The sequence below is a fragment of the Gekko japonicus genome, unplaced genomic scaffold (assembly GCF_001447785.1).
Source record: "Gekko japonicus isolate JY-2015 unplaced genomic scaffold, Gekko_japonicus_V1.1 scaffold838, whole genome shotgun sequence".
In the NCBI taxonomy this organism is placed as follows: Eukaryota; Metazoa; Chordata; class Lepidosauria; order Squamata; family Gekkonidae; genus Gekko; species Gekko japonicus.
The window spans coordinates 655999-666855 of NW_015177034.1; the positions used below are offsets into that span (position 1 = coordinate 655999).

The following is a 10857-nucleotide window of genomic DNA, read 5'->3' on the forward strand; positions in this document are numbered from 1 at the left end:
GGGGAACACGCAGATCTGCCCTCACAGAGGAGGGAGAGCTTGTACCTGAAGGCGGCCCGGGGGGGGGGGGGGGCTCTGCAACTTACCTGGCTGCTTCTTGTTCCTCGTGGCCCAACTGAGGGCTGCTGGTAGCAGGGGGTGGGGCTTGTTGCATGTGCCCACCCCGTGGGCTCCTTACTGCTGGAGCTCCGCTCCTGTGCGCTCCCGCAGGAAATTACCCCTAAGTACTAGTAATTCTTTTGTTGTGAGGATATGAATATCTTCCCTCCAAGTTGCTATACCATTATGAGGGAGTCCCATTCTTCCGGGACAAAAACAGCCATTTGATCTTTTGGGTTAAATACTGCTCTCCCCCAGCCCCACCCATGAGAAACTTGAGTGGAAATTTCTGTGTGGATCTATCACTGGGACCCACTGGCTTGTGTCCAGGGGGGGGTCATCAGTCACAAAAGAAAAGTCCCATGCTCCCACCTCATATCTATGCAATATTCCTCTAAAGGTGTGTTTCATTTTTAATTAAATGATATTCTGTGTCAGAGTATTTACCTTTTATATTGGTGTTCTCTCTCTTTTTAAAGAGGGCAGGAATTTTGACTAGAGACCCATATAAGTAGGAACCCTTGAGAACTGGGGAGAGAAGTTGTCCGTGCCCACTTCTCCCAGACTCTAATCTGGGAGAACCGGGTTTGATTCCCAGTCCTCCACTTACAGCTGCTGGATGACCTTGGGCGAGCCATAGTTCTGTCAGAGCTGTCCTTGAAAGGGCACTTCTCTCAGAGCTCTCTCAGCCCCACTTACCTCACAGGGTGTGTGTTGTGAGGAGGGGAAGGGAAAGGAGTTTGTAAGCCACTCTGAGACTCTGAGTGAAGGGTGGGGTAAAAACCCAATCTTCTTTTCTTTCATAAAAGATACCTGCTCCTGATTGGAACTGAGAAATATGTTTCCTTCGCTCTGTAAGCCAAAGTTGTAGGCCCAGGCACTAGAAAGTAGAAATTAGAAACCCCTTTGCCTTTTGGCTCCAAAGGATGTTATGCTTACTAGTTTTTCTCCCTCTCTGGACAGGGAGTCCACGTTATCCTGCACAGGTTTATGGCAGAGACAGGCGGTTCTGGAGGAAGTACATCCACTTTGACTTCAACAAGATCATGCACTTGGCCACGGAAGAGATCATCCGCTGGAAATGAACTGCGCTTGCGTCGGCACATCAGTTGCTGAAGACACATTCTCAAGAGATAGGCGCCCGGAGCCGCAGGTTTCCCTCAGGCCTGTGAGCAGATTGTCAATCTGAGGAATGGAACAGGCTGCATGCCAGCCCGTAATTGCAGTCACGGGATCTCATGAACTGCCCCCCCAGCCTGTAGGTTGCCTCAGGGTTCCCAGAACTCCTCTTCACAGGAGTTTGGGGAACTGAAAATAACTTTCCTTTGCCATGAAGCACATTCTTCTTTAAAATTTCCAAGTCTGTGCACTTATTGGGCTGGATCCATTCTGCTAGCGGTGGTGGGTTCCCTACAGCGCAAGGGAAGTCCCTCTGATACAAGAGAGTCCTTGAAGCTCTTTTAGCGTCTTGCTTTGGAGGAAAGTATGACCACTGGCCGGAAGGACCTACGGCATCCTACCCATTGTAGATCATTCCTCCTGTTTTAATGTTATTTTATTGAACTGTCCCGATAAAAGGCTCTTTTTAACTCAAGGAAGGGTTCTAAGGTTCCCTTTTCTAGCTTTCTTTCTTAGGGGTTCTTGATTCTTTTATTTCCAAAATAATCTCTAAGCTAAACGTCGTTGCCAAATGCCTTCCCTTCCACCTTCAGGGTGCAGGTATTAGGGGTGGACAGGAAGGTTGGGTTGTTGGCGACTGGGAGAGGCTCAGCACTGAGAGACATTTCCAAGCATCATATCTGGGGGCTGCCTTTCTGCAAGAAAAAGGCAAGCAGTCATTTCTATACCACCCTTGGAAACAACCCTCTTTGGGACTGCTCCACTGGTCCCCATCCTAGGCAGCCGTCTTTACCTCTGCTTCATCTGTGTCAGGCTGGGTAGGGAGGGGGTCTTCCAGCCGGCAATTCACACTAAGATGAGGATTGTTCCTACTGTATGATAAAGTTTATCCTACACTAACGATCTGCCTGAATGTAGCACTGATGCTTCCCTTGAAATGCTTTTTATGTATATTTGTGTCTCATAAAATATCTTTATTTTCAAATTAACATACTTTAATGTGATAACTCAACTATGAAGAGACAGGGGATGGTGCTGGGTAGCACCAGAGTTGGGCCAGACTGCCGGAGTGTCAGCTTGGGGAGTGGGGCGCCCTACTAACATCCCGTTCAAATGCTGAACACATGTACACACGTGCATCTGCTTGTGTAAGAAAGAGCCAATGCGCATTCACGTTCCAAATGAAACTGGGTACCAATGGAGGCCAAGTGCTGTCAAGCTGTAGCCCACTTATGGCTACCCCATAGGGTCTTCAAGGCCATTGCCTGCCTCTTCGTAGTAACTCTGGAATTCCTTCGTAGTCTCCCGTCCAAGTAGTAACCATAGAATCACAGAGTTGGAAGGGACCTCCAGGGACATCTAGTCCAACCCACTGCACAAGGCAGGGAATTCACAAATACCTCCCCCGCAGTGGCCCCTGCTCCATGCCCAGAAGAGGATTAAAAAAAAAAATTCCTCCAGGATCCCTGGCCAGACTGGTCTGGAGAAAAATGGCTTCCTGACCCCAAAGTGGCGATCAGCATTTCCCTGGGCGTGTAAGGAAGGGCCACAAGAACCAAGCACTGAGGCAACCCTTCCTGCCCTCCCTCTCATGATCTGCCCAAGTTCGCCGAAAACTCTTCTGATTGAATTTCAACGCGTTGGTTCTGGTCTGACACTCTGGGGCAACGGAAAACAACTCCGTACCATCCTCTACAGGACAGCCCTTCAAGTATTTGAAGATGGCTATCATATCACTCTCAGTCATCTCCTCTCCAGGCTAAACATACCCAGCGCCTTCAACCTTTCCTCATAGGACTTGGTCTCCAGACCCCTCACCATCTTCATTGCCCTCCTCAACAAGCTGGAGCCCAGACTGTATAAAGAAAACTATTCTAGGAATTAATTACATAGAATAGTTTTCTTGATACAGTCTGGGCTCCAGCTTGTCGTAGAGAGCATTTTGACAGCCAAATTTGAAATTGAAGGCTTCCAGCCAGGTAGAAAAAAGGACTGGTTTTCTACTACTATAAATATTAATACGGTGTTCATGGAAAGCATTTAAGACAGCATAATATAGAAGGCTTTTCCACCTAGTTAAAGAAGACAAGACAGGCTTGCTCCTAATACAAACACTTGAAATGGAACCAGAAGATAATTTGAAGAAAATAAAGAAGTTAAGCATCGGTTTGCTCCTAACATAACACTGAGCTGTATCAAGAGGCTGACAACTTTCAGTACAATACGATTACTCCTGAGGAAGATTGGGATGAAATGAGTTTATATCCAGGTTGCTCATTGAGAATGATAGACATTTCCTAGTAATATTGTAAAGTTTGTTGTATTTCCTATATGGATACCTATGGCCCCAGTCACAAAGGCTGGATATTGCGGGGGGGGGGGCATGGCTAATTGCCCCGACGCAGTTTGATGTGCGATTACACGATCAGACGCGCCGGCGGCACACCACAGGTCCCTCCCTTGGCGCCGGCAGGTAAACGAGGGACCAGAGGGGAATGCCGCGCGCTGGCGCGATCACACCACGGGTGTCTGGAGGCAGCCCGTGGCAAACGTTTACTAGTACCTTGGAGGTACTAGTTTTTTAAGGTGCATTGTTGGCGGTAAGCCACGGGTACGCTCCACTTCCCAGATGTTGGGGTGTGATCGTGCCTGGATAATCCGCCCACCTTCCGTGCCTCTCCCGTGTGACCGGGGCCCCAGATCCCTTCTTGGATATTTTTTCCCTAGCAGAAGGCTAGGAACAGCTGGCATAATCCACACTACATTCCAGGCACGCTTCCTGATTAGGAATTGTTTCGTTGCGGGGAAAGTCACACTAACTTCCCTCCAGTGATCTCAGTACGTTTGTGCAGACTTAATGGGGGAAACAGTGTCTCCTATGAAGTTGCTGCTTGAAAACCGCATTTGGGAGGCTGAGCTATGTGCAACTCTTTGAGAGGGTGTGAGATTCCAAGGCAGAGCAGGGATCCAGACCTGGGTCTCCCAGACTACAGTACAGCACTGACCACTACACTACAAAGTTACCATCATAAGAACATAAGAGATGCCAATGTTGGATCAGGCCAAAGGCCCATCCAGTCCAACACTCTGTGTCACACAGTGGCCAGAAATACCAGGTGCCATCAGGAGGTCCACCAGTGGGGCCAGGACACTAGAAGCCCTCCCACTGTTGACCCCCCCAAGCACCAAGAAGACAGAGCATCACTTGCCCCAGAGCCCCTATCTATACCTTGTGGCTAATAGCCACTGATGGACCTCTGCTCCATATGCTTATCTAATTCCCTTTTGAAGCCGTCCATGCTTGTAGCACCCACCACTTCCTGTGGCAGTGAATTCCAAGTGTTAATCACTCTTTGGGTGAAGAAAAAGATGACAGAGCATCCCTTGCCCCAGAGCCCCTATCTATACCTTGTGGCTAATAGGGGCCACTGATGGACCTCTGCTCCATATGCTTATCTAATTCCCTTTTGAAGCCGTCCATGCTTGTAGACGCCACCACTTCCTGTGGCAGTGAATTCCATGTGTGAATCACTCTTTGGATGAAGAAGGACTTCCTTTTATCCGTTCTAACCCGACCGCTCTGCAGTTTCATGGAGTGCCCACTCTGTGTCACACAGTGGCCAGAAATACCAGTGCCATCAGGAGGTCCAGCAGTGGGGCCAGGACATTACAAGCCCTCCCACCGTTGACCCCCCCAAGCACCAAGATGACAGAGCATCCCTTGCCCCAGAGCCACTATCTATAAAGGTTCCCTTCCTCGAAAGCCAGTCGAATCCTGATGGAGATTCCTCCAAGTGGAACCTGAAGTTCACCCAGATTTTTTGGAGGTCGGGTTGTCCACCCGCAGAATTGGCCGTTCTCTGCCGGTGAACTGACCTTCGCCATCTGGAAATCAGTCCTAACTCCGGGAGAACTCCAGGCCCCATCTGGAGGATGGCAACCCCCATTTGGAGGGCGGCCTCCAAAATCAGCGCCGGCCACCTTGATATTGCATCACGTCCCAACCAGGTACAGGGAGGCATTCAGCCGGAAACCGCGAGCGCAGCCGGCGTTTCGTTCCCTCGAAGCCTCCCACTGCCTCTTCCGCCCGGTCTTCAGTCGGACTCTCCCATCAGCTACTTCCGTCGTTCCCACGGGTAAGGGCGGAAGTGCTGGCTCATAGGCGGGACTCTGTCCTATCACAGCCCGCAGCTTCGCCAAGGGAGCCAATGGGGGGGGGGGAGGCCGAAGCGGCCGCAGACTTCTAGGCTAGTTCCCCCGATGCGACTTCCGGCTCTCGGTTGAAGCCGCTCCGGCCGCCTCCATTTGCGGGGCAAGAGAGGTAGAAACCGATATAAGCTCGCGCCGAAGCCGCGTCGAGCGGAGCCCGAAGTGAGGGCTGCGTGGAACGCTTGAGAGGGTTTTCTGCGCCTTCGGGCGGAAGAGAGAGACGGCCGCGCAGCGCCCAAGGAGGGAGAGAGGGCGGTAGGGCAGGCCGCGGCCTCCGCCCGACCGCCCCGTGGAGAAGAGACCCGAAGCGAGCGGGGCTTGTGGGAAGGGTCTCTGGCCTGCTCCCCTTTGGGGGAGCGAGAGCGCCCTCTGGCGACGACCGCCGCTGCAGCAGGAAAAGGAAGCGTGAGTGGGGGGGAAAGGAGGGGTTGCCACGGCAACCGGCGTGTCACGTGATAAGTAGTGTTTTGAGAAGGGCTGGCGGGCTGGTGGGGCGCCGCTTGGAGCCTTTTACGGGCTTGTGGGTCAATTTCACCCTCATGGTGCCTCGGAGGGCGGAGGAAGGAGAAGTTCTCCGCATCTTTCCCCGGGTTCTTCTGCGCCCCTCCCCCTTGGAGCCTTTTTTGGCTTCACAACAACCCCGCGAGGTGGGTCAAGACCAGTGTTCCCTCTAAGCTGAGTTAGTGTCAGCTAGCTCACAGTTTTTTAGCCTTCAGCTCACACATTTTTGTCTTAGCTCAGGAAGGACGGCTCCAGAGCAAACAAATTTACGCAGTAGCCAAATCGCTGGCTCACAGCTTTAATGCCAGTGGCTCACAAAGTAGCATTTTTGCGTACAAGACTCCACAGCTTAGAGGGAACATTGGTCAAGACAAGTGAGCGCGACTGGGCCGAGGCCACAGTCTCGTGGCTGTCAGAGGCCACTTGGGCCCAGGTCTCCAGGGCCTCCTGCAACCTGCCGACCGTTCCGGACCGTGGCCCAGGCCTTTCCTTTGTTCGCTTATTCATTGCTGCTATTTCCTAGTCCACCCTTCTAGGACGGGGACGGGGGTTTACGCAGGATGAGCCAGTATAATCTCTACAGGATGGGACAGCCGATAGACAACGCAATAGGATCGGACTTGTAGGAATCTGGAACCAGCCAGAAGTCTGGAAACCGAAGCAAATGCATAACCCTTGACACACAACATGTTAAACGATGCAAAGATTACATAGTAGGAACCTCATCACAGCAACAGATATTGTCAACTGTACATAGTGGTACGGTCTAGAGCAGTGGTGGCGAACCTCTAGAGTCCCTAACCCTTTACCCAAAGCTTTCCTCCCTTATTTTTAATGATCCTTATGATACTTCAGAGGACGGCGGAAGACCGGAAGGCCTGGCGTGATCTGGTCCATGGGGTCACGAAGAGTCGGACTCGACTGTGCGACGGAACAACAAAATGATACTCATGGGATAGGGTGGGGTATAAATTAAATTTAAGTTAAATACATTATAAATGTAATGATAATATTAATGTTAAAACAACAGCGACATCTCCAAGTTGTGCTATTGCGCCTGGATTCTTTTTGTTTTTACTTTTAGTTTCGTTTGGCCTTTAGGTGTTTGTGATATAATCTCAGGTGGGTCTCCGTGTTGGTTTGAAGCAGCAGAACAGAGTTTGAGTACAGACAGGCACCTTTAAGACCAACAAAATAAAACTTTGTTGGCCTTAAAAGGTGCCACTGAACTCAAACTTTGTTCTGTGATATGATTTGCGTATGTCTGCTTCTGCGGTTAGATAGAGAGACAGAGAGACAGACATACATACATACATAAGAACATAAGAGACACCAATGTTGGATCAGGCCAAAGGCCCACCCAGCCCAACGCTCTGTGTCACACAGTGGCCAGAAATACCAGGGGCCATCAGGAGGTCCACCAGTGGGGCCAGGGCACCAGAAGCCCTCCCACTGTTGACCCCCCCCCAAGCACATACATACATACATACTGGGGGGGACCCTAGTTAGTAAAAACAATGAAACCACTAGCAAGCAAGTTAACAACTGAGCAAGAAACAGAACAGCAACAGTGAAATGTCTTTTTCTGGTTGCTTCCAGCTAGGGATGCCAGCCTCCAGGTGGGACCTGGGGATTCCTCAGAATTACACCTCATCCCCAGACTACAGAGATCAATTCTTGTGGAGAAAATGGATGCTTTGGTGGGTGGAATCTATGGCATTATGCTCCACTGAGGTTCCTCCCCTCCCCCCAAATCTCCAGGAACTTCCCACCCCAGATCCGGCAACCTTATGTATTTATATTTATTTATTATTCCAACTTTTACCCCGCCTTCCCCGCCAAAGCAGGCTCAGGGCGGCTCACGTAAAACCAGTAAAACAATATATATTCCATACAAAAATACCTTACCGCATGGTATCTTGACTGTGTGCAGCCAGATGCATCATGCGGCTCTGAAAAGATTTGTCACGTGCAAAAATAATGTCGCCAAGGTTAGCTGTGTGCTAAAAGGACACATCATCCTGAGTCAGACCAATCACTGGTCTCTTGAGGTCAGTCTTGTTGTCTACTCTGACGGGCCCGTGGCTCTCCTGGCTCTTTTTTATCTCAGAACCTATAAAGGTTAGTCAAGAATAGAAGAGGGCCAGAGAAGCATACGACTTGCGGCTAAGAGTTGCCAAATAGCACTTATGAACTAAAAAGATTTATGGATGAACTGGAAGAAGTCTATGTGCATACTGAGAAGAAATTAGATATATACCAAAATGGACTAACTAATCTCCTAAATTCCTTGACTTAATGAAAGCATTAATTTTTATAACTAACAGCATACTAACTGTTAATGACCCTACTTCCTTGGGTTTTTAGTTATAGTGTGGGTTTTCTTTCTTTATACTGTCTGTATCCTGGGGTTTTTTAACCACTGGGCAAAGAAGAGAAATACAAAAATACAAATGAAACTTCCAGTGCAATCACATGTCCAGTGGTACTTCTCTCTGGGCAACTTATATATTCTCCTGAGCTTGTACAGCCAAATGTTCCCAATGAAATGTTTCTTAAGTCTTAATGGCTCTTATGTCTTGCCAGTCCTTGGCATGTTCACTCGTTAAATTATACATATACATACTGGAGGTTTCATTTGTATTTTTCATCACTCCTTGGGTGAAGAAGGACTTCCTTTTATCTGTTCTAACCCGACTGCTCAGCAATTTCATGGAGTGCCCACAAGGAGTTCTTGTATTGTGAGAGATGGAGAAAAGGACTTCTTTCTCGACCTGCTCTATCCCATGCATAATCTTGTAAACCTCGATCATGTCACCCCCTCAGTCGTCGTTTCTCCAAGCTAAAGAGCCCCCCCAAGCGCTTTAACCTTTCTTCGTAGGGAAAAGGAAAGTGTCCCAACCCTTTTATCGTTCCAGTTGCCCTTTTCTGCACTTTTCCCAATGCAGTCATGGCACCACATTGGGTTAGGGTTAACCGCGCCCCTCTGAGCTCCTAGAAGGAAAGGCAGGATCCTGCCCCTCTTTAAAGTCACAGATTGCTTGACGAGGCTGACTTTGTTTCCAGACTGTGATCCAGTGTGGGGGGGTGTAGTGGTTAAGAGAGTTGGACTCGGAACTGGGAGGCCCTTCTTTGCCATGGAAGCTCGCTGGGTGACCTTGGGCCAGTCACAGTCTCTCAGCCTGACCTACCTCACCGGGTTGTTGTGAGGAAACAATAGAGGAGAATGATGTCAGCTGCTTGGAGGGGCCTCCACTGGGCAGAAAAGTGGTGGTGGGGAAGTGAACATAAGAACATAAGAGAAGCCAGTGTTGGATAAGGCCGATGGCCCATCCAGCCCAACACTATGTGTCACACAGTGGCCAAAAATACCAGGTGCCATCAGGAGGTCCACCAGTGGGGCCAGGAGGACACTAGAAGCCCTCCCACTGCTGCCCCCCCCAAGCACCAAGACGACAAAGCATCCCTTGCCCCAGAGCCCCTATTTCTACCTTGTGGCTAATAGCCACTGATGGACCTCTGCTCCATAGGCTTATCTAATTCCCTTTTGAAGCCGTCCATGCCTGTAGCCGCCACCACTTCCTGTGGCAGTGAATTCCAAGTGTTAATGGAATAACACATGGAATTCACATGGAGCAAAGTGAATTACATCAATAAACAATACTGCTAAAATTAATGATCACCCTCCCCCTGCACACTTTTGCTATGACCGTGTGTAACAAGGCGACAACGAGTCACGGTTGTGCCATTCGGGTGCTGCACGTTCCGTACGCATGAGATTTCTTCTATTGAAGAAGAAGACACCCTTTTGAAGGCAAAGAGAATTCACATGGAGCAAAGTGAATTACATAAATAAATAATACTGCTAAAATAAAAAATACTGCTACCTCCCCCTCCCCCTGCACACTTTTGCTATGACCGTGTGTAACAAGGCGACAACAAGTCAAGGTTGTGAGCAGAGCATCACACGATTGCTGCCATTCGGGTGCGCATAAGATTTCTCCTATTGAAGAAGAAACCATCCTTTTGAAGGCAAAGAAAGTCAACAGAAAGCAGCCAGGTTCTATAACCAGCTGGTTCCCTGCTGGCAGAATAAGAGCCCGTGTCAGGTTAGATGCCCTTTCTGTTAACAGCCGGACACGTTTAAACAAGAGGGATTCCAAGACCTACCTGCGTCGTTTTACAGACCCCAACTGCGCAAGACTCCCTCTTCTTATCTGCGTGATGGCCGAGGGCAGATAAGGCAGGGTGAATGCTGGTTCCCTGCTGGCAGAATAAGAGCCAGCGTCAGGTTAGACACCCTTCCTGTTGACAGCCAGACACATTTAAACAAGAGGGATTCCAAGACCTGCCTGCGTCGTTTTACAGACCCCCAATTGCGCAAGAGTCCCTCCACTTATCTGCGTGATGGCCGGGGGCAGATAAGGCAGGGTGAATCAGCAGAGATCAGGCAAACATGGAGTTGAAGAATTAAGCCTTCTGCTAATGTCCTTTTCTGGAGCCCTTCAGAAAGAGAGGGTATTCCAAGCCACAGGGTTGCCAGGCCAGCCCTGGGTTGGGAAATAGCTGGAGATGTGGGGGGAGGAGCCTTGAGAGGGCGGGGTTTGGGGAGGGGAGGAGCCTCGGCCTGGTGTGGTGCCGTACAGTCCGCCCTCCAGAGCAGCCATTTTCTCCAGGGGAGCTGATCTCTGTGGTCTGTAGGTCAGTTGTCAAAGCAGGAGACCTCCAGCCCCCACCTGGAGGTTGGTAACTGTCAGCTAAGCTGCCATGAGTGTGGAGAGGCTTTCTAATTGCTTTGCATTCCTTCCCATGCGCTTAATTGCTTCAAAGTTGCAAAGCTTATCTGTAAAGTGTTACTGGAGGAGATGGTGGTGTCTATCTTCCGTGGGAGCTTCTTCGTTCCCAGCTTCGCAACCGTTAGAGAGTCTT

At 49.8% G+C, this 10857-nt stretch overlaps 1 protein-coding gene across 1 annotated transcript in view; it reads left to right on the forward strand.

Annotated features, from left to right (window-relative positions):
• Positions 1-1309, forward strand: part of RECQL4 (RecQ helicase-like 4) — a 48424-nt gene extending 47115 nt beyond the window's left edge. Inside the window, exon 24 of the mRNA XM_015427954.1 lies at positions 1063-1309. Within this exon, the coding sequence (XP_015283440.1) occupies positions 1063-1184 (122 nt within the window). The 3' untranslated portion in view covers positions 1185-1309. The remainder of the gene's footprint in view (positions 1-1062) is intronic.
• Positions 1310-10857: the final 9548 nt, after the last annotated feature.